The sequence below is a fragment of the Conger conger genome, chromosome 5, assembly GCF_963514075.1.
Source record: "Conger conger chromosome 5, fConCon1.1, whole genome shotgun sequence".
Classification (NCBI taxonomy): domain Eukaryota; kingdom Metazoa; phylum Chordata; class Actinopteri; order Anguilliformes; family Congridae; genus Conger; species Conger conger.
Genome location: NC_083764.1, coordinates 55,592,366 through 55,617,443, shown reverse-complemented (window position 1 = coordinate 55,617,443; position 25,078 = coordinate 55,592,366). Strand labels below are relative to the sequence as shown.

Here is a 25,078-nt window from a genome sequence, read left to right as displayed (position 1 = left end):
TTTTGAGGACTTCCTGTTTGTTTTCCGAAAACAAATTAGCCTGGGCTTGTCTGCCGTCATATCTGGCGACGCCTCTCTGAGTTCAGTCGTGGTCGGCCGGCAGGGGTGGGACCGGTCGCCGGCCGGGCGGGGGGTTGGGTGGGGGGGGGGCGCGTTCGCCGTTCCTCACTGCGCGTAATTACTGAAGACCTCGTCCTTTTGGGCGGCCGAGCGTCCCCCCCGACTCCTCGCTGATGAGGTTGTTTTCGCGGACCGTAACTCACGCCGATCAACCCGAGAGGTTTTAATCCCGAACCAAGGCTGTTGTCGGGGCTACTGTAAATCAGCATACAGTTCCTGTTGATTTATGGGTGCATTCTACTTCCTGTGGGTTCGCGGCGCGATAAATTGCCCGGTTAGTTTGGGGCATGATGAAACACGGCTGACAAGACGAATGCACTTCGTCATTCAGTGCTTTATAACTGCGCTTTTTTACCCCGCCATCGATTGGTGATTCCTACTGCTCAGCGCTGCCGTATACAAGCTAGGGCACTTATAATCTGTAATCTTGTCAAATTCCTGACCGCCGAACCTCCGACTTGTTGCTCTCCTTCCACCATCTCGCACCCTAGGCCCACAGTTCTGCAGACAGGGGTGTAGATGAAGTTTAGTGCCAATTCGGCCAGCTGTAATTAAGAGCTTTTTAGAGCTCTGTTGCTTCTTGTTGCTCTGTAACACTGTAATTGCATGACAGTCAATCATGTGCACTACAGCACCCCCTACTGGTGGTGAAAAGTATGGCTAGAAAGTTACATTATTTTATCACCACTCACCACCACTGGAGCAGGGGTGGGGGGGTGGGGGTTGTTGGAGCAGAGTAGGACCGGGGGGGTTGTGGGTTGGGGGTGGGGGACAAAATCTAAAGGTTCCGGCTTAAAATTATGCTAGGAAATTTCTAGAATTTTCAAACCTATTACAGCATTAAAATTGGACCAGTGGCACATTTATCAAACAGATTGAGCCACTGACAGGATGGATAAAGGCCAACTTAACTTGACCAGACAGTCATTCATACGAGGGCATTTGTGTCACCTTGAAAAATACTGCAAATAAGCCTTTTCTTATTCAGAAGACCACATTTCAAGATTATACTGATTATTGCAAAACTTTATAGTTCAGGCACTCACAACCATTACTTAGTTATTATATTTGAGGCAGTATACTATTTATAATAATATTTCATGAGTAGACGTTCAATAGCACAGCAAATATTAATAATCCTAATCAATTCAACATATTGTTTAAGATTAAAAAGTCAGACAAAAACTCAAATCATTGTCATTCAGTTACCCAGCAAAATGTTTAGTGCTGAATAAACTCCAACACTGGACTCACATGCACTCTGTTAGAGTTGAATTAACACTGGACATTTTACTGTGTATGAACACTAGAAATGAAATGAAATCTCCAGATTATTATTTTTTATTTTTATTTTTTTTTGTTTCATATCTTGTGAATATAAATGTGTCCCTCAGACATAATGAGTACACACTTCACAAATGCAATCATTTCTTGGCCTTGCTGAAGAACAAGTAATTCCCGGGATTTAAATATTATGTAAAGTATTCAATTCCGCATAGATCAACATAATTTTGTTGTTTGGCTACCCATTGGCACTCAGGTAAATATTAATAATTCACAGGGTAAAATGCCTCTGTGCTTGGGAATAATGAATCGAATAATAACAACTAAAAGAAAAAATGAAAACAAATTCCTGCTGCCTCGTCAGTTTATGTCCCTGGGACTATTGTAAGGACTTTATTGAGCCTCCTAAGACCAAACCCAATTGGGGACACGAACAATGTGTGAAGAAGAATGTATTCTAATGTGCTGACATACAAAATAAATGCTATTATTGAAAATATTTTAACTGCAACATGTTTCTGTCCTCCAAGGAAATCCTGAAATATCTTTTGGAGAGGAGGAGGACACAGATACAGACAGCATTCAGACGTTACCGGCACACAATCAGTCCGGCCCACCACTTTCACAAAAGTCAACCGAGCGGGAAAATAACCTTCTGTACACATTTGCTTGCGCACTACCGGCTCATAATAATGCATTTTTTAATTCATTTATTTTTCCATCTCTGCGGAAGAACATTTGCTTTTGATCTTTTGACTGCCACCCACCTAATGATTCCGCCTTTATTTAAAATGGACGCTTTTGTTGGGTTAGCCCAGCTTCAGTAGCAGAGTCAGGTTTAATGGACAGGAGGTGGCTAGGAGCAGAGACAGTGCTGTCAGTAGTGTATTCAGTCACGCGGGGAGCTCTGAATGCCGACCTGAACAGACGCACGGAGCAGCCTGATGCTCGGGAACAGAACGCATACATGAGAGCCATTACATTTTACAGCCTAGATTGGTATTATTTTTAATGACGGGATGCTACTGTTTCCCAAAGACTGCCCGGCTCAGCACTATTTCCTCAAATGGTTGCTTTGTACCGAAGCTGCCAGACTCACCAGAGTAATGATATACTTGCACATCTGATGGTTATGTACCCTATGCGTGTGTGTGTGTGTGTGTGTGTGTGTGTGTGTGTGTACATGAGTGTGTGTACAACTGTGTGTACATGTGTGGGTGGATGTGTGCTTGTGTGCCTGCGTGAACGTGTGTGTCCGTGCGTGTTTTTGTGCGTGAGCGTATGTGCATGCATTAGTATTTGTGCACGCGTGTGAGTCCCTGCGTATCTGTGTATTAATTTATACAGCCACAGCAGAAAATAATCTGATATATTGAAGATGTCAAAGGACACTCCCATTGACTCACTTTTAATCTTATAAAAAATAATCTCTAGCTGCCAACCCCCAGCTGCCAGCTTACAGGCAACTGACTCGCTGACTTTGACAAATTAGACACTTACTGTAGGAAAAATGACAATATCCCCTCAAGAGTGACACTGCAGCACAAAACAGCAGCCATGCAGACATGGCATCAACTGAAAATACTCTACATATAACACATCCGTCACGCAACTGAAGGACACCTGACTGCACCCATTTTCAATTTCAAGATATAAAGTAAAGAATGTTCTTCCCAACCAGCAGACAACATTCCATTTCAATCTGCACAATGTACATCTGATGTCTAGCTTGCATTTGACAAAATATGTACTATATGTCCATTTTATCAGGCAGTAAGATGTATCGCACCGTACAGCTTTGCTGGAATTACACCGAGTGAAACTTTTCCCATTGCGCACTGAACTGAAATGAAGAGGGCTTGGTTTGGCCGGTTGCTTTAGTTGCCTTAGACAACTTGGACCAATCTTTTTTAACAGTAACACTAATGTTGACTCTGGCTTAACCCCCGTTGAGCTGCTGGGCTTGTGTTGTTCTTATAACCGCCTATTTGGATATTGTTTGCAACTGATCCCATCCAAGTTTCAGTTTCTCATGATCAACCTGTGGTCTGACATCGGCTTAAACAGCATGCATCTCGAGTCAACTTTCAGCAGCCTATGTATAATTGAAATGCAAGGAGTCAATACCCTCAACTACTTGCCTCTGCACCTCTGGTGAAATTTGCTTCTCAGCAATAAGTATGGCCAGGGCAGACTCAGCAAGTTACGACCGCGATATGTCCTGAGACCTTGCGTTGCAATGGTCAGATTATCACCAGAACTCTCCAGGTGCACACAGCAAAAACCACTGGCCAAAGGGCACGATCGGTGATTGGTAAAGGGCAGACAAAAAACTACAAAACACACAGCCACAGAGCTTCCCATTTCTCTTTAAACCCCAAATCTGGCACGACTCAAGGGTCCAGGTCGACCCTCTCAGCACCTCAATCCCCGCCAATAATTGGGTGCGTGCAAGTTTCACTTTCGCGCTCCCGATAACAACCTCAAAGCAAAAAGTGTGTCCCAGCTGTGTCGTACACAGCCCGCGGCAGAACAGAAGGGAGATTTATGCGTTTCCGTCCAGGTAGCACCCGGCTCCTCATCAGTCTGTGTCAGTTACGCGTTTAATTAGCACGGCCGAAGGCGCGCGGGTCTAACTTACGCGGTCTGCCGGCGGTCTGCGGACCCGTGAGGTGATTCCGGCGCTGCTCTGGCTCTCTCTGTGTTTTCCGCGGTCAGCTGTGGGCAGGTCTGCAGGTCTCTCTCCCCGCTCCTCTCTCCTCTCCCCCTGTCGGAGTGTGCGCCGGGTCTCTCCCGGGCGCCGGTCTGCGAGCGCGTGTCGATCAGTCAGTCAGTCAGCCGCGGGGATGGCGAGCCCACGTCATTACCCTCCCCTGCACCCGATCCGCGCTCCTCTCTCTCTGCCCGTCTCGGCTGCAATGGGGAAGCTGAGCCGCGCGCGCTCCTCCGATCTCTCTCCGTCTCTCCCTCCCTCTCCCTCTCCCTCTCTCTCTCTCTCTCTCCGCTCCCTCTCTCTCTCCCGTTCTGTCACTGTATCGATCCTCCTCAGCGCCGCGCTGTGCCTTGCTGTGCCTAGTGCAGCCTCTAGTGGGCATTCTCACGCTCGGCTCCGGTGAACCCAGCCGGCCGGATCCTTTTGCGGATCGCCGCTCGGCTCCGGGGGAGGGTGAGGGAAAACCTGGGTTACCGCCAGCGATGCGAGGCGGCGGGAATCGCGCTGCGGAGGAAACATCACGCGGCTGACAGATGTGTGTGTGTTCACACCCGCTGGCTGCTCCCAGGGCTGCTAAACAGCCACACTTAAGATGTTTGTTTCCACGGTACACTTCAGTTTGCCTTTAGGGAGGAAGACGGGTCAGGCAAGCCTGGCGGTAAACCTTTAACCCTTTAAAGGATCGAGGTAAAAGTGTGATTAGTATGTTCTTACCTGAATTGAAATGATGCATATGCAATTCAAAGCAATGAGGTTCTATAACACTTAAACCATAAAAATGTTCAGGTTAGCCTGCAGTGCATTTAAGCATTTTAGTTTGCTTTAAATGTTGATGCTAATTACGTATTTAGCAATTTTAGCAGGTGAGCATTGCTTATACTGAGACTCATTAGCAGATATCATCTCGGTAACTGCGGCTTGGTGATTCTCAGTGAATTTGAAGCTATTTTAAAGAGTTTGGAAACAGTTCCTATTGGAAATTGCTAATGTTTTTAGTTTTAATTGATTTCATAGATTTTAGCACTTGATTGCATTTGTACTTCTTGCTTGTCCTTGCACCTTTTGTATGCTTCCATTACATTACATTATAGTCATTTAGCAGACGCTCCCAGTAAAGGAAATTAGATTACATGTTTGTGTGAGGTTTTATTGCTGTGATTTAATCTCCTGCACATTCCCCCTCTGTGCAGCACATCACCGTATGTCCGGGTGCTGGGTATAATCTGGATACCAGGTCCCAACCCCTGCCCGTATGTCTGGGTGCTGGGTATAATCTGGATACCAGGTCCCAACCCCTGCCCGTATGTCTGGGTGCTGGGTATAATCTGGATACCAGGTCCCAACCCCTGCCCGTATGTCTGGGTGCTGGGTATAATCTGGATACCAGGTCCCAACCCCTGCCCGTATGTCTGGGTGCTGGGTATAATCTGGATACCAGGTCCCAACCCCTGCCCGTATGTCTGGGTGCTGGGTATAATCTGGATACCAGGTCCCAACCCCTGCCCGTATGTCCGGGTGCTGGGTATTTGTAGTGCTTTGTATCGGCAGACTTAAATCTACTTGAAGAAGTCCAGGATCCGTATGAACCCTCCTGGCTCTGCACTCATGTGTCCAGGGGCTTGTATTCGGGCCTGGGACTCGAGGGTTTGAGACATGTACTCAGCTCAGAGACGCGTACAGATATCCGGGACCCAGATCCTCCGTGGAACCCACATAAGACACTATCAGGGTCCTGTCCCTCCTTAGAGCTTACACATCGGTTGCTGCGGGGCCACACGCAAAGAAAAGGACATATTATGGAGCTGTGGGTCGGAGGCAAAGACAGTGTGAATCATCGCGGTTCTGAGATATCACTCATTCACAGTACCATGGAATCACATATTCACAGAAATACACACCCCCCGAAGTTCCGGAAAGGACTATGGCTGCCAGGAGTTTGTTAAGCAGGACTCCCCTAATGTACCACTGGACTTAAACCCAATCCTGAGGACCCCTCTCACAGTCCGCACTTCCCTCAGGTCATCCAAAGGGACTTTGCCAGAACAGCTCTGCAACCCTCTTCCCTGAGACCTCAAATATGTTCTCTATAATGGAAATAATGCGAGAGAAGTCTGAGAAGTGGCAATAGCTCAGCTAGAGACTTCCTTACAATCGTATCTGCCGATCTCACACACATTCTTTCCCTCATTCATCTGGATGGAGTAATCTCAGGGGTTAAGTGTAATTGCATACATTTCCTGTGTGTACAAAAACATACATGTGAACTCATACCCTCTTGATGTCACACATATGAATATACACCCTGAGAAAAATCTATATTCAGTCGACAGCATTAACAGTGTACATGTATTAACAGTCCACAATACTAACAGTCCAGAATGTCCTTTATAACCATTGAAGTCGTGCTGTCTTTTCATACACCCTTAAATGCCTTCCCTCCAAAGACAGCAATTTGTGCTGAAATTAATCTAATTAATGATACACACATTGAATGTTGTCATTTCATTGGGTTCATACAATACTCAGTAAATATAATTAATCTAATGTGGACCAAACTTCATCTTGATAATTTTTCAGACATGAGGAATCCGAATAAATAAAACCCTTATCCATAGCGAAGTACAATAACGTGCACAAAAAAGTCAGGGGCAAGTGCACTGAAATAATTCTGAGTGCAAGAGTGAGCTTTGCTTTCATACTGTATGCAGTGTCTACAATAAAATGTCATGTCCTTCTTAGCCAGGTCTCTCTTGTAAAATAAAATTTATTCTGAATGGGTCTAACCAGGTAAGATAAAGATTGAAGAAAAAAAAGCTCAGTAACTGCATTTAGTGTTTGCATGCACCTGTTTGCACAGATGTTTGTGCAATTCTTATTTCCAAACCTTAACCCCTGAAATGAACGCCTACAGTACGCTTAAGGGGATGTTATTATTGTTTGTTTTAAGGGTTATCTAAAATTGAATTCCCTAGAGTTTAATTTAGCGAACCTAATGATATTTCCTGAGCAATGGGAAAAGCCTTGAGAAATGTTTGTTGATTGGGTTTAGACGTCGAGCGCAAAATGTCAGGCAAATTAGAAATGCACATAAACATTTAAAAGGTGTCCTAGACAATTGTTGAGCACTTTTTATGATAATCCTAATAAGATTGCATTTTTGTTGAGTAAATACACATGCCATCCCACCTCATTGTATGTACAATTTCATATTAATCTATGGATTGTCCTTAATCACGTGACAAATTCCTTGACAATAACGTTTATGGAGGACAAGAGGCCATAGCAACCCATAGCACCCCATTCATTGAACTTGAAACATTTCATTTCAAACAAGAAAATATTTTCGTTTTCAAAGAAATGTACATATTACTGTCCATACATATTAACAGAGAAGTTATTCCTCATTTCTTATTCCTCATTTTTTTGAGTGTATCATTACACTAATAACCACAACCAAATTGACAGAGCGTAGAGCCAAGATGTCTTTTTGTCCAACTGTTACTGTAGTTTTTGTGCTAATTGCTGTACTTGCACTGTACTGTAAACATTGCAGTCGCCAAAATGAAACTCACTTTTTGTACTTCGCTTTGGATAAAAAAAATTACAAATTAAAAATAAAATGTCAAATATGCCAGTGTCTTACCTCTCTACCTGTATCCCTCCCTGGATCCCAGTGCTCAGCTGCTTCGTCAAGATGGTGGCTCCACACTGTAGGTTACAGGCCAGCCAGGGTCAGCCAGGGCAGCCAGGGTCAGCCAGGGCCAGCCTGGGTCAACCAGGGTCAGCCAGGGTCAGCCAGGGAAGCCAGGGAAGCATTGCTTCCTTCTGTCACACTCCTGCACAAACTCCTTCCTCAGCAACCTCTGCTGTGTGCTCATCCTTGGGAGACGTCAGATCATTGTCCTGTGCCACCTCAGCACTGGTTAAAGGACATGGCGTGGTTTGTAGGGCATATGGTGTAGGATATAAGGTATTGGACTAGGGTGTAGGGCGGGGGTCACCGACCCTGTTCCTGGAGATATACTGTCCTGTTGGCTTTCACTCCAACTTCAGCAAAGCACATCTCATTCAACAGCTAACTGTTGAGCTGTTAATTAGTAGAATCAGGTGTGCCAAATATGGGTTGCAATGAACACCTTGGGTTGGTGACCACTGGTGTAGGGCATAGGGTATAGAACATAGGGTTTTTGGCCTAGGGTGTTGAATGTAGGGCATATGATGTAGGATGTAGGGCACAAGGCATAGAGCATTGGGCAGGATAGGGTGTAGGATAGGGTATAGGGCATAGATCCTAAAGTATGGGGGGCATGTGGTGTATGGTATAGGGGACAGGGTGTAGGGCATAGTGCATAGGGTACAAGGTGTAGGGCCTAAGGTGTAGGGCATAGGTGAAATGTATGTGGCTTTAAATGTATTTAGGGCTGTTTGTCCAAGGAGAAATTATATATCGGACAGGTCAGTGAGAGGATATAATGCGGTCCTACACTTATGTGTCTTCTGTTGTTTACTGTCCAGCCTCAAGTCAGCACTTTTTTCAGATGGGCCCTGACAGACTGTGAGATTTATATTGTAAATAAAACAACACCCCATTGAAGTTTGGACACAGAGAAGGAGGATAAAGAAAATGTATTTACAAACTGGACGGGTACTGTAAAAAGGTGAAAGCTTTCTGTCTTGGAGTTTGAATAATACATATTAAAGGCCCGCAAAAAGCTCCTATATCCATCTACGGGTCAAGCCTTAGCTATGTTACTGCATATATATTTGAAAACCATAATATTTATGCAGTAACATATCCAAGGCTTGACCCATAGATGAATATAGGAGCTTTCTGACTTGGAGTTTGAATAATACATATTAAAGGCCCCATATTACACATATTAAAAAGCTCCTATGTCCGTCCTTGGGTCAAGCCTTGGCTATGTTACTGCATAATTATTATGGTTTTCAAATCTATAAACAACAGCAAAAGTATGTGATTTCTACCCAAAGGAACTTGAGGTCTGTCGTGGCATATCTGTTCTGATTGGATTAGCACTTGATTGACAGCCCACTGTACAGTCATGCTGATGGTGTGGTGGGTGCACTGGATTGGGGTAAAGAGGTGATTTTGCAAAGCTGTCCTCCAAAATAGAGAGAGACAAAAAATCCAGAAAGATACTTCTAATCCTAGAGGAGACCTTCCTTTCAAACTATTCCACTGGACCAATTAGCTAATTAGCCAAATACACAAATGCCCAGATTTAAATACAGAAAATAATTAAATTAAATTAAAATTAAAACAAAAATAAATTGGATCTTGAACACAGGGAACAGTCATTTGTGAACTCATAAAGAAATTTGGCCAACATATCCATTACTAAATAACCAGGCTCGATAAATAATTACGAGCGTGATTTGGCATGAAATCCGGAAACAGATCCAAGTGCGTCCGTTCCCACCCTTGTTATGAGGCAGCGCAGAATAACATGCCTAGTGTCCGGGACCCTTTTCCCCTCTGAAGGGGTCTGACACTTTATCGATCTCCTTAAATAATTAAACCAAGCCTGAGTAGCGTGATGCCAGGGTTATATTGATGTGAAGGATTGATTTCCCTCTTTGGGACGAGGAATTAATTAGTTTTTGACACAGTATATACATGTTTATTATAACTTTCATCTCACTTGCTGTGCTCTACTTACAATGTTTTCACACATATTTGTAATTCTTATAATAATAATAATAATAATAATAATAATAATAATTATTATTATTATTATTATTATTAAGCAACACATTGCTTAAGATATTTACACATATAACCCCATATTACCTTATTTGTCATGCATTGTTGTAAACAGAGCATTTAAGATAAAGTAAAATATGTGTAAAATATTTCATCAGATAATTTGTTTTTCCCAAACCATTTTACACAATGCTGTTGTGATAATGATGCCTCCTCAGCAACTTTACCCTTGTAAAGTATTCTGGTATTAATGGCAGACATTGCATTTGCATGGCAATCAAAGTTTTATACTCCAGCCATTTAACGGCATTAAAATAATACCGCAGACCACATTAACAGCATCTGTCCACATTTGCCAAATAAATTGTACACCCCCTTGTCAGATCCGCTAAATGTAAGTGCCGAGAAATGCAATGAGAAAAATAACAGCTGCTCAACTATCATCTTTCGCCATCTGTCCCAGTCCAATATCCCGATATTTCCTTACCGACTGAGTTTGATCATTGCCATGTCTCTTCTGCGCCCCCGTAATAGCACAGTTAATGCTGCCTTCCTTTTCCCCTTCACAGGATGACTCAAATATTTGCATGCATGCTAAGTATTCCATGAACTCTTTAAGCATGGTAAACACAATTAAGCCGTTACCTCGGGGTTGAGAATATAAAATATTTAAAAGGTTTTGTTTTGTTAGCCGTGGTTTAGACAAGAGGAAAATCTACCATGCACTGCTGTCACACGCTAATTTGCAAACTGATAAATTAGCGCTTGATGAAGTTTCGAGACGAATTTGTGACATCCCTTCACCCTACCATATAAACTGCACAGGGTAAAAACACAAGCACAACCGCTATCCATCAGGATACACTCAAAATCCACTGTTTTGAATGTCATTAAACTTGCGACATTTCCATGTACGCTAGCATTTGCTCAACTGTGGTTGAAACAAGTCATGAAAATCCATTCAAATGATGAATGAATAGATTAACATTATGGAGAGTAACATACACTTTCATACATAAATATGTGGAAGAGTAGCAGACATACACACCTTCAGAATTGTGTTGCTGTTCTCACATTCTGTGACTTTCTGGTTCGAGACTTTGTAGACTCATAGTGCGAGATTTGGGGTTCTGAATGGGTAATAAAAAGTAATATTACTGACAGCTGCTCTGGTTGATACCCGAGGCTCTGCTATTAACTAACATACTGCTCACAGAGTATTCAGAACATTTACATAGGTTGCTTTACACTCACACACACACACACACACACACACAGACACACACAGACACAAAGATTTATAACCAGAATGTACTTTCATTTATTTGGGTGAAATAAACAATAAAAAAAAAAAACACCATATAGAAACTTTCAATGTTCCACATTCCAGTAATGCCAGGGGTTTAGGTAAACCCCAAGCCAATGTTCACCTAAATGGTAAATGTCTGCACTTATATAGCACCTTTAGCGCTGTACAATTGATGCTTCTCATTTACCCATTCACACACACACTCACACACCAACGGCGATTGTCTGCCATGCAAGGCACCAACCAGCTCGTCAGGAGCAATTGGGGGTTAGGTGTCTCGCTCAGGGACACTTCAACCTACCCAGGGCGGGATCGAGGGTGACAGAGGCAAAGAAAAAAGTCGGCTTGGTAGGCTGCAGCAGCAGAAGAACAATCAGTCAAAGAAATAAGTTCTCAGTGAGCGTTTTTATCCAGGCGAGTGGGGCTTGCCCCAGCAGGAGGTGCGATGTCACCAGGGTGCTATCCAACATCACCACGGTAACGAGGTGCCTTTGGGGTGCTTGCTGCGGTGTTTGAATTTGGGGCCAACGGCCAAAATTATGAATGGAAACAGCTCACAGACAAAATGTAATGAAGGGCAAGATAATCAGTCTTTGAAGTGCAGCCTCTTGCATACATAGTTCTGAAACGGTCTACATTATGTTTCATGATAAGATTTGAAATATTGCATCAGAATACGTATAAATAAACATAAAATCTCCAATGGTATTTTCAGTTGCCCGAACAGCCTCTCGTGCTTCTAAATGTATATTTTGACCTTTTCCTTCCCATTGTGTTTTTGAAACAAAAGCTATTACTGAATCTGACATTATTTATCTTTTCACATATTCGACTTTAATAATGTGCCAGCATTAATCTCAATGTATTTTCTGTTTTCTTATTTAGAGTAAAGAAGAGTAAAGTTCACGCCGCTTCAAACGGAAAGCGCTCAGTATTCTTTATCCGTGCCATTCTCCGCCAGCTTTCACCAGAGAAAGGGCTTTAAAAATTTAGATGGGTTACAGTTGAATCCCGCAGTCGAGCCCTCGATAGCAATCTCACGCAGGGATTTCATTTCATTTTGTCCAAGCTGTCCACCTTCCAGCACCGGCAATGCGATTCTCCCACACGCAAAGTGAAAAAAAAAATGCTTCAGATATGAGGAATGCATGTCGGGATAATTCATAAAAGGCTTTGGGCACTGAATTGCCACGGAGCATTACATGATGAGAAAGAGTATTGCTTTCAGACCGGAGAACAGATGATCTGTTTCCTGGTGAGGTGCTTTAGCGCTGGATGTGAGACGTAAGGGCCTACTCCTCTTGGATACCAGTTGGGAACCTTCATAATACTGGCCTATCATGCAACAGTATTCATTGCTGATGTGCAGCTACTGTAGCCAATGAAAATAAAAAAGAATAAAATGGCAATTCTCCGATCATCACAAATAATCATCCAATTGCTCGTACAACACTCGAAAAAATCTCATTCATTGTACCGGATACTCTAATCTCCAGTCTGTCCCTCTGTGCAGTCCTGTGGGTACCAATGACACAATCAAAGAGGAGGGAGATTACATATTGACTACCGCTGATGCAAACGTTCGCATGTCATTTTAACATTTCAGATGGTTCATTCACACACATCTCCCCACAGAGGAGGCTGAATGCGTGACTGGGTCTTAACCTGAAATGGCCATCGGCTCATTTTGTATCGGCGGACATGTTAAACCGGTGGAACCTCAATTACTGGGTCTCCAAGGTCATTGTTGCCTTATTAGGATGTATTGGTTTGGCATTTTACTACTCAACACAATTTTTTTTTAAAAAGAAAGAAAAAAATCAATAAGTCTCTATAATCCCATTAACCAGTGGAATTTCTTTTTGTTTTGAATGTAGAACATTTTGTTTTGAACCACCCGCATTTTGTTCTGTGTTCGGCACATAACAACCGGCAGCCAGTCTGCTTGTATATGAAGCTCAGGGAAATTCCATCCCACGGTGCAGTTTGCTGAATTCAATAATGGACAGCCCGCTTCAGATGAGCCCTGATAGCCCACAGCAAACCCCGCTTTCTCTTCCTCTCCAAACAGACGCGCTGGGTGTCACCGCAGATGAACAAAAGCGTCACGACAAAAGGGTCAATAAAAATAATGTAACATCAGAAAAGAAGGGCGGCGATATTTATGTATTTCATTTCGCTGCATGAATGGAAATGCGCTCGTGCCTTTATGGAGGCGGAAACAAAGACACGCCGGAACAATGGCAGCAAAGCGGACCGTCCTGCGAGTTTTATTGAAGCCTGCTTTCCGAGGCCGGGTTAAAATTAGCTTTAGTGTCACGCCGGGCGGTGATAAAACACAGCCTCCATCAATAAGGTTATTGTTTCCCATTCAGACTTGAGAATGCCAATAATCCAATTATGTTCCCGCGCTGTGGATGTACTGCGGCCTGGAAAAAGCCGCTCGCATCGGCACGGCATTAGGGAAGAGAGAGGACGCTGATAAGGTCGTATTTTTCAGAGCCGCGCGCGCACGCGTTTTTACGACCCTTGCCTCTCAATGCGGAGGCGCGGTGGAGCAGACAGTGAGGGAGAGGAGCTCGTTCTGAGCTGTCACACGCCGCCGGGGGAGAGCACATCACGGACGCGTGGTCTAAATAACGCTCCGCCGTCGAGTGGAGGAAATATCCCCGCCAAGACCCGCCCTGATGAGGTTCCTTAATCAGTGTGTCCCCGTGACGCCAACGCCCGGAGCCCAGACTCAAATCTGTCTCTGAGACATTTATTACGAAAGAGGCTGAGACTTCAATGGATGCTAGCACGGTTTTCTTTAAGGGAATTGTTTAATGCAATTGTTCACTCAAAGAATTTCCAGGGATGATGTCCTTAGCTTGCTATTCTTCCCTAAGGAAATAGAACATGCTACAACATATTGTAAAAATGTAAATTTTCTGAACAGATAACAATACTGTTTTCATAGCTTTCAGACAGTCTACAATAATGCGTTCCACTACATATTATTGTAGACTATTATCTGGAAGCGGAAATAATCTGTATATTGCCCATGCATTGTAAAGTGTTTCAATATTTTTCATGCTATGTTTCATGTAAATACATTTTCAGGTAATTCCATTTCTACAGCGGTTCTATACTGGAAAGTATAGATGCTGTATTTGTGTTATAAACTATATGGATATATCCAAAGGTGGCAAATGCAGGTTCAGAAAGTAAAAGTATTTTGTTCCAATCACCTGGATTTGCTAATTAGCCCAATTCTTCAGCCAGGAGGTAGACCTAATTAGTGAAATCAGCTGGCTGAGTTCATGAGGGGGTGGAAACACAGGAATTTAGTAATTTTACTTTCTGACCTCTGGACTTTTTGCCTCTGGCCATACATCATTAATTGGGTTGGGTAACCTGTCCCAGTCAAAAGGAAACTCACACAAAACCCAGAGTGCATTGCTCCATCTATACTCCTTTTTGTGCAAATCACATTCGCAAATCGCATCGTCATTACCGGGGTTTATGAATATGTCCTTGATCATTTACATATAAACACAGACTGCAAATGCTTAGCTGAGCTGCAGATATAATCTGATGTTAGTCGCCAAAGCTGGCTTGTGTCTTACAGCATGGAATTTGTGAGTGCACACTGGGAACTGTAGTTGTAGCACAGAAGTGAGCGAGCCGCATATTTTAATGCTTTATCTCATATCTTCGATAAAGTGCATTATTGTTTATTTATTCATTTTTGTGAAGGCTTGTGTGGAGATTTTAGAAAGCTGAACTGTCACTGGTAGTTATTAAACCCATATCAACATCACTGTCAAAGCTCAGGGTTCTGAGAGGGGATATCATGTGCTGATGTCAGATCATGATATTTTTTGGTGGTTTTTCTATCCTGTGAAGCTTACAATATTGCTTTCCGATATGTTAATCGTCTGAAAATAGCTGTCCTGTAAGCTATTATCAATGAGACGGCTAACTACACTTTACGACATTATAATAATAATAATCATCAAAAATTACTGGTAATAGTACAATGTCATTGGGAAATTGGCACAGGTGGAATGAGAACCACAAATAAGTGTCATTCAGGATTAGTGCATCTGCCGGGTGACTGTGATGAACAGTACAATGTAATCTTTTCAGCCGTTCAAAAACAGTCAATAGAAACAGTAAATAAAAGTAGTAAGTAAAATCTCCTCCGCATTCTTAGCCCCTGCTAAACCCCTGCTGAGCTATCACACACAGATTGTCTCTCACTTGCTCATTTAAAACAGCAGTGTGGAAAATACAAATAACAAAGACATATAAATAAATAAGTAGCTCAGAGGTAATCATTGAAAAGTAACATGGGGGACTTGAAGGTGCATTGTTTTTAGGCTTTACTAAACTATATATCTGGGTTGAGCTTGAGAGGCAGGTGTTTGCTGAATACGAGTACAATGGGATGGAAGGTTTGGCTGAACTCGTGTAAATTGTAACACAGTAAGTCATTGTAATTACAAATAATTGTAAATTTTGGCTTATGTTTTGTTTCTCTTTGCAAATTATCTCATAATATATGTAGAACGAACAGATGGCATATTCTTCATTATAACAATGAGTACAAATGTTTCCCCTCAAAGTTAATCAAGGGGAAATTGTAATAATGGTAGTATGTCTTCTGAAACTTCTGTATAGAGTAAGATGGGCCAAACTGCCTGGAATTTCAAATACTTCAAGACCTGAATCCAAAATAAGGACAAACATTTAATTATGACTTTGTCCCATATGTGGGTTGCCTAGGAGATAGTCATTAAAATATCGCCACTAACTCCAGACTTTCCGTTGAACATGCAAAGGAGACTTTGCCAAAAAAAAATGGTAATTGCAATGCAAATCAGCAACTGTTTCGGGTCATTTAAATTAAAATCTGACAGCTAATAGCCTGCAATAGCCTTTCAGGTCGAAATGGGGCTGTGTGCAAGGTGATGATAGACTGCAGATGTGCATCAGTGTGTACCTTTGCACCATAACCCCGCACAGTGTGAGGCTTCAGGAATTTCACTTCTATTAAAATGATAGCTTATGGCAGTTATCAACATGTTCTGGAAAGCCATGCAATTCCCAATTCAACTGGCTGCCCACCGTTCAACTAGCAGTTTTAAGACAAAATAAATTCTGTTTTGGCACAGACAGTTAAAAAAACTGGGCTATAATTGTCTGTGATGATAAATGATTATTTAAAAGAGAGATAGGGACTGCGTAATTAAATGAATGTGCTTTAAAATGGTCTCTGACCTCATTAATCACATTTATTATCTTGTCTCATATTAAGTGTACAGTATGTGTATGCTTGGGTTTGTTTGGTGGGTTGTTTTACTGTAACCCACTGCTGTGACATAATCGACCATATCCATTCATAAGCATCCGTGTGTCCCATTTAATCGTGGTTGGTTAATTATATATCAAGGGCGCCCAATCGTGTGCCATGGAGGGCCGAGAATATGCATATTCGTATTCTAACCAATCAATACGCCAGCTTCAACAAGAGAGGAGGGGACTAATGAGTGAAATCAGCTTGTGTAGTGTTTGGTTGGAATGAAAATATGTGACCCGTTCTATCATAATCGGTTCAAGTCGCGACAGCCAATTTAACATGAATTGCGGTTTATGTTCATTTTTGGCTGTTTTTTTGTTTTAGGCCTTCATCTTCATTTTGTAGAACAATAGCTTGGCTTTCATAGTATGCAGGTCTTAATGCCAAACTCAGAGTAACAATTCAGATGTCAAAGTGAAAGTAACAGTTGTGCATTGTTCGGAGGCTAGCCAGTCGTCATTCACCAGTCACTAACAACCACATCAATACCAATCACAGCTGCATGTTAATGTATTTAATATGCTATAGCCCCAGAGTTTCGTTAGCTCAGAGTTTGGTTGCCCTCCCAGCCTCATGTGACTCTCAAGATGAAACTTTGAAACGGGACACAACTCCCTTGATACCTGGAGTAGACAGGTAACTTTGGTATCGTTAGAAAGTTATACAATATAATCCATGGTGTCGTGGAAAAACTGGTTTCTCAGGTATTCAGGCAAATTAATGCCATGTCCACAATAACACGGATATATTTAAAAATTTACTTTTGTTTTCCAATCTACGTTTTCTACAGCTATGAACATATGCATTGTATTCGTTGTTTTTTTGTTGTTGTGTGTTTTAAAATCTTTTTTAGTTCATTATATTTTGGACAGATTTGATGTTTGACAGTATTAGTAAATTAACGAGCAGAACAGGTATTGTTTCTATGGAAATGGTGTAAAAACATAGCAGTTAATTTTTGAAATTTACCCGTGTGGTCATGCCCTTAGGTTGCTTGTAGCTGCCAATTTGAATGCGAGACCAAAGGAGATGGTAATATTTGTCTGCTCAGTGTTTACAAGAGCACTGAAATGAACAATGACTCTGTGGCATTATGCACCAAATTGAGATCGCTTTCATAGCATGACTAATAAGAAAAGCATTGAGAATGTGATTGGTTTTATGTCAAGGGGAACAAGTCAAATATTCTCAAATGAAGCAAAACAATATGTTTTCAAAAAGAAACAAATGTCCTTGCTGAGTCAATGCTAAAATAGCACAATTATTTTCTTGTGGGCTTTTCTTTTCAAAGTATGGGGTCAAAAAAACATGGGGCGATCATGTTTTTAATACAATAGGTAATACAAGCATTTTCTGGTTTATAATATGAACTCATAAACCAGAGTGCAGTTGGGAGAACTGGACAGAATCACAAAGAAAAATGCTGACTGTGTGATAACTGAGGATGTAGTCAGTAACTGAGAAAACAGTGGATGACTACAGCATTTTCCATAAATTTGCTCAGCAAAAATCTCTGTACAGGGTTACAGGTCAGTCTATATGTACAATAACTATGGGGTTATTATTCTCTCATAAATCATTCAATATAATGTGCAGTTGTGTATATACACAAATAAAATATATTAATATTTTTGTCGCCTCACAGCAAGGAGGTCCTGGGTTTGAATCCCCGTCGGCCGGGGCCTCTCTGTGCGGAGTTTGCGTGTTCTCCCTGTGTTTGCGTGGGTTTCCTCCGGGTACTCCGGTGTCCTCCCACAGTCCAAAGACATGCAGGTTAGGCTGATTGGAGAGTCTAAATTGGTCGTAGGTATGAGTGTGTGAGTGAATGGTGTGTGTGCCCTGCGATGGACTGCCGACCTGTCCAGGGTGTATTCCTGCCTTTCGCCCAATGTATGCTGGGATAGGCTCCAGCCCCCCTGCGACCCTGTTCAGAATAAGCGGGTTAAGATAATGGATGGATGGATGGAATATTTTTGCTCAATATATGTATGTTATCACACTCACAAACAAATCTCTCCCGAACAGCAAATGCAATACAGTAATACATTTTGATTTCTTGACCCTTTTATTTAGTTTGCAATGATTTACCAATTAACCATTAATTTGTCAATGAGTCGATGTGCATTTAGACTTCATCTGGTAAGTGCGGAATTGCCTGCACTTATTTGTGGATTCCTATCACATTCTTCACAGCAAGATGTGCACATTTGTCCCAAAATCTACACCCGGCAGTTCAATTTGCAGACATCCCAGACAACTCTCTAACCAATCACAACACATATGTGCTTACATGGCATACTCCAAAAGATGTATAATAAACAAATAGAAGAACTTAAATCCTGAAGCCATTCATTTACAAATATGAATGAACATCTCTCCAGATCTGGAAGGTTCAATCACTCAAATATCAAACCACATGCGATAAATATTCATATTAAAGCTTTTCCTTAGTTTTTTGCTCCATGTTGATTTTTAAAGACATGTAAATTCTTATTAGTGTTGCACAGTTGAGTCTACAACAGGGATCGGCGACTCACAGTTCTCGAGGGCTGCCAAGAACTGCTGGTTGCCCACCCTCTCTTTGTGAAGACAGACTGGCCAATCAATAGCACTAATGAGAAAACTAGGGCTATATTTGGATTCGAGGGGTCAGAGTTGATGAACCCTGGTCTCCAAAAATGAAGGCATTAAGCTAAGGATAGTCTTACTGATCTCCAATTCCAAATAACCATTCAAGGTAATGAACAGGTAGAGACAATCAGTAAGATATTGTATACATGATGTATTCAGCCCAAAAATGTATACATGATAAGTTATGTTCTAACTTTGCTATTTGTTTTCCATTCTGTCCTCTTTGACTCCACAGGTTTCTCAGCTGAGCGCTTCTGCACCTGGCAGGCTATCATTGCACTGGATCACGTTTAAATTAATAAGGAGATGGTGGCTTTCTTTCTTCCAGCCGCGAGCAGAGTGCGGTCCTCAGGGCTAGCGTTCCGCCTTCGGCCATATTGACCATCTGTAGCAGCCGACAGATGGGTCAGCTCTCCTCTATTCAGTCTCCTCTGTAAGCAGCATTGGTAGTCAGTTGCTGACTCCTTCACTATCTCGAGTGCATCAGAAAAATGCACCTGCCACAGGGCTCTCTCCGCCATCTGCCTTTTGAAGGCAACAGGTCCCGGTTAGCAATTCAAATGAGCCCAAACCCTCATCTCACATCACTCGACTGCTAGCTTGTAAACAGCAGGTCCTTGCCACAAGGGGCTTTCAACGTTTCTGTGCGCAAGTCGACAGGCTACAGCTGGCAACCCGGTCCAGTGCCCCTCTGGCTCATAGTCGCTTTGTTTGCGGTTGTCTGTATCTAGTAGTGCCCACTTCAGTTTGCCTAAACTCTCAGAAATAAAGTGACGGTGGACGTACATTTTTGTTCTTCAAGGATCAAATTTCCCATAACAGTACTGAAAGTCGGCGGCACGGATGGTGCAGTGGGTAGCACTGCCGCCTCACAGCAAGGAGGTCCTGGGTTCGAATCCCGGTCGACCAGGGGCCTCTCTGTGTGGAGTTTGCATGTTCTCCCCGTGTTTGCGTGGGTTTCTTCCGGGTACTCCGGTTTCCTCCCACAGTCCAAAGACATGCAGGTTAGGCTGATTGGAGAGTCTAAATTGGTCGTAGGTATGAGTGTGTGAGTGAATGGTGTGTGTGCCCTGCAATAGACTGCCGACCCGTCCAGGGTGTATTCCTGCCTTTCGCCCAATGTATGCTGGGATAGGCTCCAGCCCCCCTGCGACCCTGTTCAGGATAAGCGGGTTAGGATAATGAATGAATGAATGAATGAGTACTGAAAGTACAGTAATGTTCCCTTTGGGTACAAAGGAGTATGTTTTCCAAGCAAAAAAATTACGAATTAATTATTCAATATTGCTGGCTAGGGGTATGATTTGTTGTACCTATAGGGTAATTTTTGTACCTTTATTTCTGAGTGTAGCTTACTTTCTGCTCAGTTTGTGTTTTACCGTGTTAGTTCTGATAAAGGTTCAAGAGTCAGAGTTGTATGATGTGCAGTATTCTTGCACCCAAACACCATCAAACCCAGTTTTTTTTTTTTTTCGGCCAGAACATCCCTCAGGCAGGGGCATGATGTATTGAACCTTCCCTGGTTTCATCAGAGGTCTCTTCTAGCTTTGATCACGCATGTTCTACATCCCTGCTATCCGTGCCCTAATCCTACCATGCTCCACTATCGAGACGTGCCGCTAATGATCTCTCGCCGATCCTCAGGATTATGCTCCGCACAGCTCCTTATCATTAAATTTTGACCTGCCACCCTTGAAATCATGAGCCGGGGACCAGGGAGAACCCAGAGGTACAGTGCATGACAACTTCACTCTTGGGGGTTGCACAACAGAGAGAGGGAGCCCGTACTAATTGGGTTCAGGTTGACGTGAAAGGCTCATGAGGAGACCTCGGGGTAGAGCTTTACATGGACACTCAGCCGGGCCTGCCTCCTGTTCCAAGGCCGAGTTTGCATTATTGGCCGGATACCGAAGGTACAGTGAGTCCCTGAACAGTCAGTTCACTCGTTCCCCAGAGGGACTGAAAGCCCAACGAGATTTGTTATTCCCCTCCTAATTTCAAAAATAGAATCCCCAACATAGCCAGGATCTTGCTCAGAGCTACTGTGAATTCAAAATCTCAGAGTGCTAAAAGTGCCGGCTCACCCATACAGACAGAGCAACAAATACACTCAGTGAGAACCTTATTTGGTATTTATTCGATTTATTGGTCTTCTGCTGCTGTAGCCTGTCCGCTGGGAAGTTTTACAGATTGTGTGTTCAGAGATGCTCTTCAGAATACCACTGTTGTAATGTGTGGTTATTTGCATTACTGTCACATTCCTGTCAGCTGTGACCAGCCTGGCCCTTCTCCACTGACCTCTCTCATTAACAAGGCATTTTTGTCCACAGAACTGCTTCTCACTGGATGTTTCTTGTTTTTCGCACCATTCTCTGCAAACTCTAGGGATCAGTTCCAAAGATATTCAAACCACCCTGTCTGGCACCGACAATCCTTCCATGGTCAAAATCACTTTTCTTCCCCATTCTGACATTTGGTCTGAAAAACAGCTGAACCTCTTGACCATGCCGGCATGCTTTAAGGCATTTAGTTGCTGCCACATGATTGGCTGATTAAGTATTTGCATTAATACGTTGGTGCACAGGTCTACCTAATAAAGTGCTCACTGAGTGTACTTGGCAGTTGTGCTGCTGTCCTTTTGGAACATATCCAAGAGACACCATCTCTTCTAGGGCCTTCTGTGGCATCCAGATTTTCCAAATTAAAACTAAACTAAAAGTTCTTGCCCCCCATACAGACCAGCAGTGGAAAGTGCTGGGGCCAGAAAGTAAAAGTCCTGCCAAGTGTTTCTTCCAGCAATGGACTTCCATTGTAAGCCAGCTGCTTTCACTAATTAGTCCTACCTCCTGGCTGAAGAATTGTGCTAATTAGCAAATCCAGGTAAATTAGAACAAAGATTTTCACCTGGAAATTGTAAATTGGAACCTGGATTTTCGAACTGGCATATGAGGCAGTTGTACCCACTGCCCGTCCTCTCTGTACCTTATGAAATGTTCACAAGGTACATAGAAGCCATTTTGGGGCTTATACTCTATGGCACCTAGATTTTAAAATCATGGTAAAGGGGCTTATATCACCCCTCAGCTGTCTGTCCATGACACATCACTGGCTGAGGTGCGTTTGCTTGAGCCTGTTTTATCCAGAGCCTAATAAAAGGCTGCTTTTCAGCAGACCACCTTTATTGAAGCCTGCCTGCATTTGATTGCTATGGAAGCTTATCTCCCCCAGACAAGGTGAAGTCATTGTAGTTGACCTGCGAGTCGTACACCGATGTTTCTTCCTAACTGTTGTAGTAAACAGGGCTGTTGATTGTACTTCTACAGAGATAGCACCTGTAATTTAGTCTCTTCCTGTAAACTGATATCCCCGACGTCTGTTGTTGGCTGGACCACAATCAGCGGTGACATTTGGAGTCGTCTATCACAGTCTCAAACGTCTATTGATACCTGTAGATCAGTAGATAGCCTAGCTATAAAGGTAGGCTGCAATGCACTCTGGCAAGAGAAACAGGGGAATCTGATGGCCACTAATGAATATACAGTAACTATTACAATAACTCAACCCTAACTGATGCTGATGAATGCTTATTATTTGCATTCTAGAGCTGATAGACTGCAGTGTTTGACAAGACAAAAACACAGTCACATCGAAAAGTATTAATGAAAGGCATCGTTCAAAAATGAAATATGTGCATACCTAACTACCATTAGAATGCAATATATTTATTATCTCTATTTTATTACATTAGTGTAATATCAAACTCCCAAACGCAATAATAGTTCTGTTTAGCTAGATAGGGAATCCTACATTGATTTAGATTACCTCATGACGTCATATATATATATATATATATATATATATATATATATATATATAAATATATCATTTTTATTTTTTTCTCATTTCGACTGGGGTACCTGTCAGAGAAAATAACCTTCTTCAGAACATCGCTTCTCAGTAGAGAGTTAGCGTGCCAGGTGAAGTCAGTGCAGCTTCACCCCACATAGGCCGTTCTTGGTGCAAACGGTACTTTTAAAGCCGTCAGCCCACGTCAGTTTCCTTCCAGGTGTTGTTTGTGACGGAAAAGATGTGTTCCACTGAAGTGTTATTTTAAGACAGGTGCATCTCAGGCTGTAGGCCGAATAAGGGTGAGCGCAGACTGTGATGTGTAACCGAGCCACACCGTGTGCGGAAGACATTACTGTTTGATGTGCGCGATCAAAAAACTTCCGTGGACATTTTTTTAATAATGTGACATTCTTGGAAAAACAACATGGACGGCTCCTGTTTCTTTTTATGGAATATTATACTTTCACAGAAATATGCCAATTCAGATTTTCTTTTTTTTTAATTAAATTAGAATTTGATAAATCAGCTTTGTTAAACTCAAGAATCTCATTCAAAACCTGACTCGGTAGATTATCCTGCGGCTACAGTAGAAAATACCTTTCTCAAAGTATTTACAGTTAAAAGTATTACAGCTTTCAATTTATTACACAGAAACAGAAGACAGAAACCTTTGATAAACAGCTGAACACGGTGGCTGACCGTGCCAGCTGACAGGGTACAGAGAGCGTTTTTTAGAGTGGGTGTGAGGTACCGGCTGTGGCTCTGTATTGGTGATAAATGGCTGTGGGCCTAAGCCCCAAGGTGAGCCCTTGATGTTTTTAGCCTTCAGTAGGGTGTCGACTCAGTGCACAACACCCTATCAGTGACCAATGAAACTGGCAGAACAACTCTATTAGTCTGCGTCACTGTGCGCCTCCTTACTGCTATTTGTCTTCCTAACCAACCTGTCAATTAGTGCACCCCCCTTTCCCACCCCTTGGTGATTACTTCACACCTCTAATAGCTTAGAGGAGGAAGATCACCGAGCTCCTAATTAACGCTGTTATTCTGAACGAAAATTAGATGTGTGTAATTTAGACGACAGGCAGTTAGAGCAACACCAGGAGGAGACGCAAATGCGCAGGTGAGAGCGCACACTGAAAAGCGGTTTGGGCGGGAAGCCTGTGTACTGGCTAAGGTACACGACTGGGACCCGGAAGGTTGGTGGCTCAAGCCCCGGTGTAGCCATGATACGATCCACACAGCTGTCGGGCCCTTGAGCAATGCCCGCAACCCTGCATTGCTAACACCTCTCTGCGCTGCGTTGCGTTGTATTATTGTTAAAGCAAAGGTTTCTTTGGTTTTGGTTGGGGTTTTTGGTGCACAAAGAAACAGCATATATATAACAGATGTAATTGGTCTGGGAAATGGGTATCATATGAGTTTGTTGGACAGGGAGAGCACCAGTCCGGAATATTCCAGAAGGCTCATACCTGCACTTCCACTTAGGAGTCACTAATAGTGGGTACGGGCTTGGAACAGGTGATTTGCTGTTATTTTAGACCAGGTGTGCACGACAACGGCTCAATCATTCAGTGATCTGACATTTGTATAAGCACCAGCCACAGCTGCAGTCTCTATAGACTGTGAATCTTAAAGATTTTAGTGTGGTCAACTACAGGAGTGAAGTAGCACAGGTAAATGGTTGGAATAAAAACCAGTGACCAGGCTGACCCTTCAGGACTAGAGAGAATTGCGCACCCTTGTTTTACATCTGTGGCTGCACCTTCTGTCAAATAAACATATTATTCTGTTGTTACTAATAACAGTAATGCTAATGCATTAATCCGATTGGATTTTTTTACGGGTGAGAAATTATAACTACTACCACAGGATCTAATATGCATGAGAGAATGTGTTTATGTGTATGGTTTAATTACATAACATCACTATTGGCCTGTCGAATTATGGAACTACTGATGTTCTTTACGGTGCTCAGTTAAACTGTAATGATACGTGGAGCCTACGGAAAGATGGAAAACGATGTAATGCATTTGAAATACTGAAATATTTCTGTGCAAGCATGAGGCTCACACATGATATTGGCTTCAGCAGATTCAGTGG

The 25,078-nt window shown here is 42.6% G+C and overlaps 1 protein-coding gene across 1 annotated transcript in view; it reads right to left on the bottom strand.

Annotated features, from left to right (window-relative positions):
- The window catches only part of tnr (tenascin R (restrictin, janusin)), a 185,206-nt gene extending 180,570 nt beyond the window's left edge, over positions 1-4,636 (bottom strand). Inside the window, exons 1-2 of the mRNA XM_061242726.1 lie at positions 4,592-4,636; positions 4,046-4,103 (exon numbers count right to left, since the gene is read on the bottom strand). Of these exons, the coding sequence (XP_061098710.1) occupies positions 4,046-4,103; positions 4,592-4,636 (103 nt within the window). The remainder of the gene's footprint in view (positions 1-4,045; positions 4,104-4,591) is intronic.
- Positions 4,637-25,078: the final 20,442 nt, after the last annotated feature.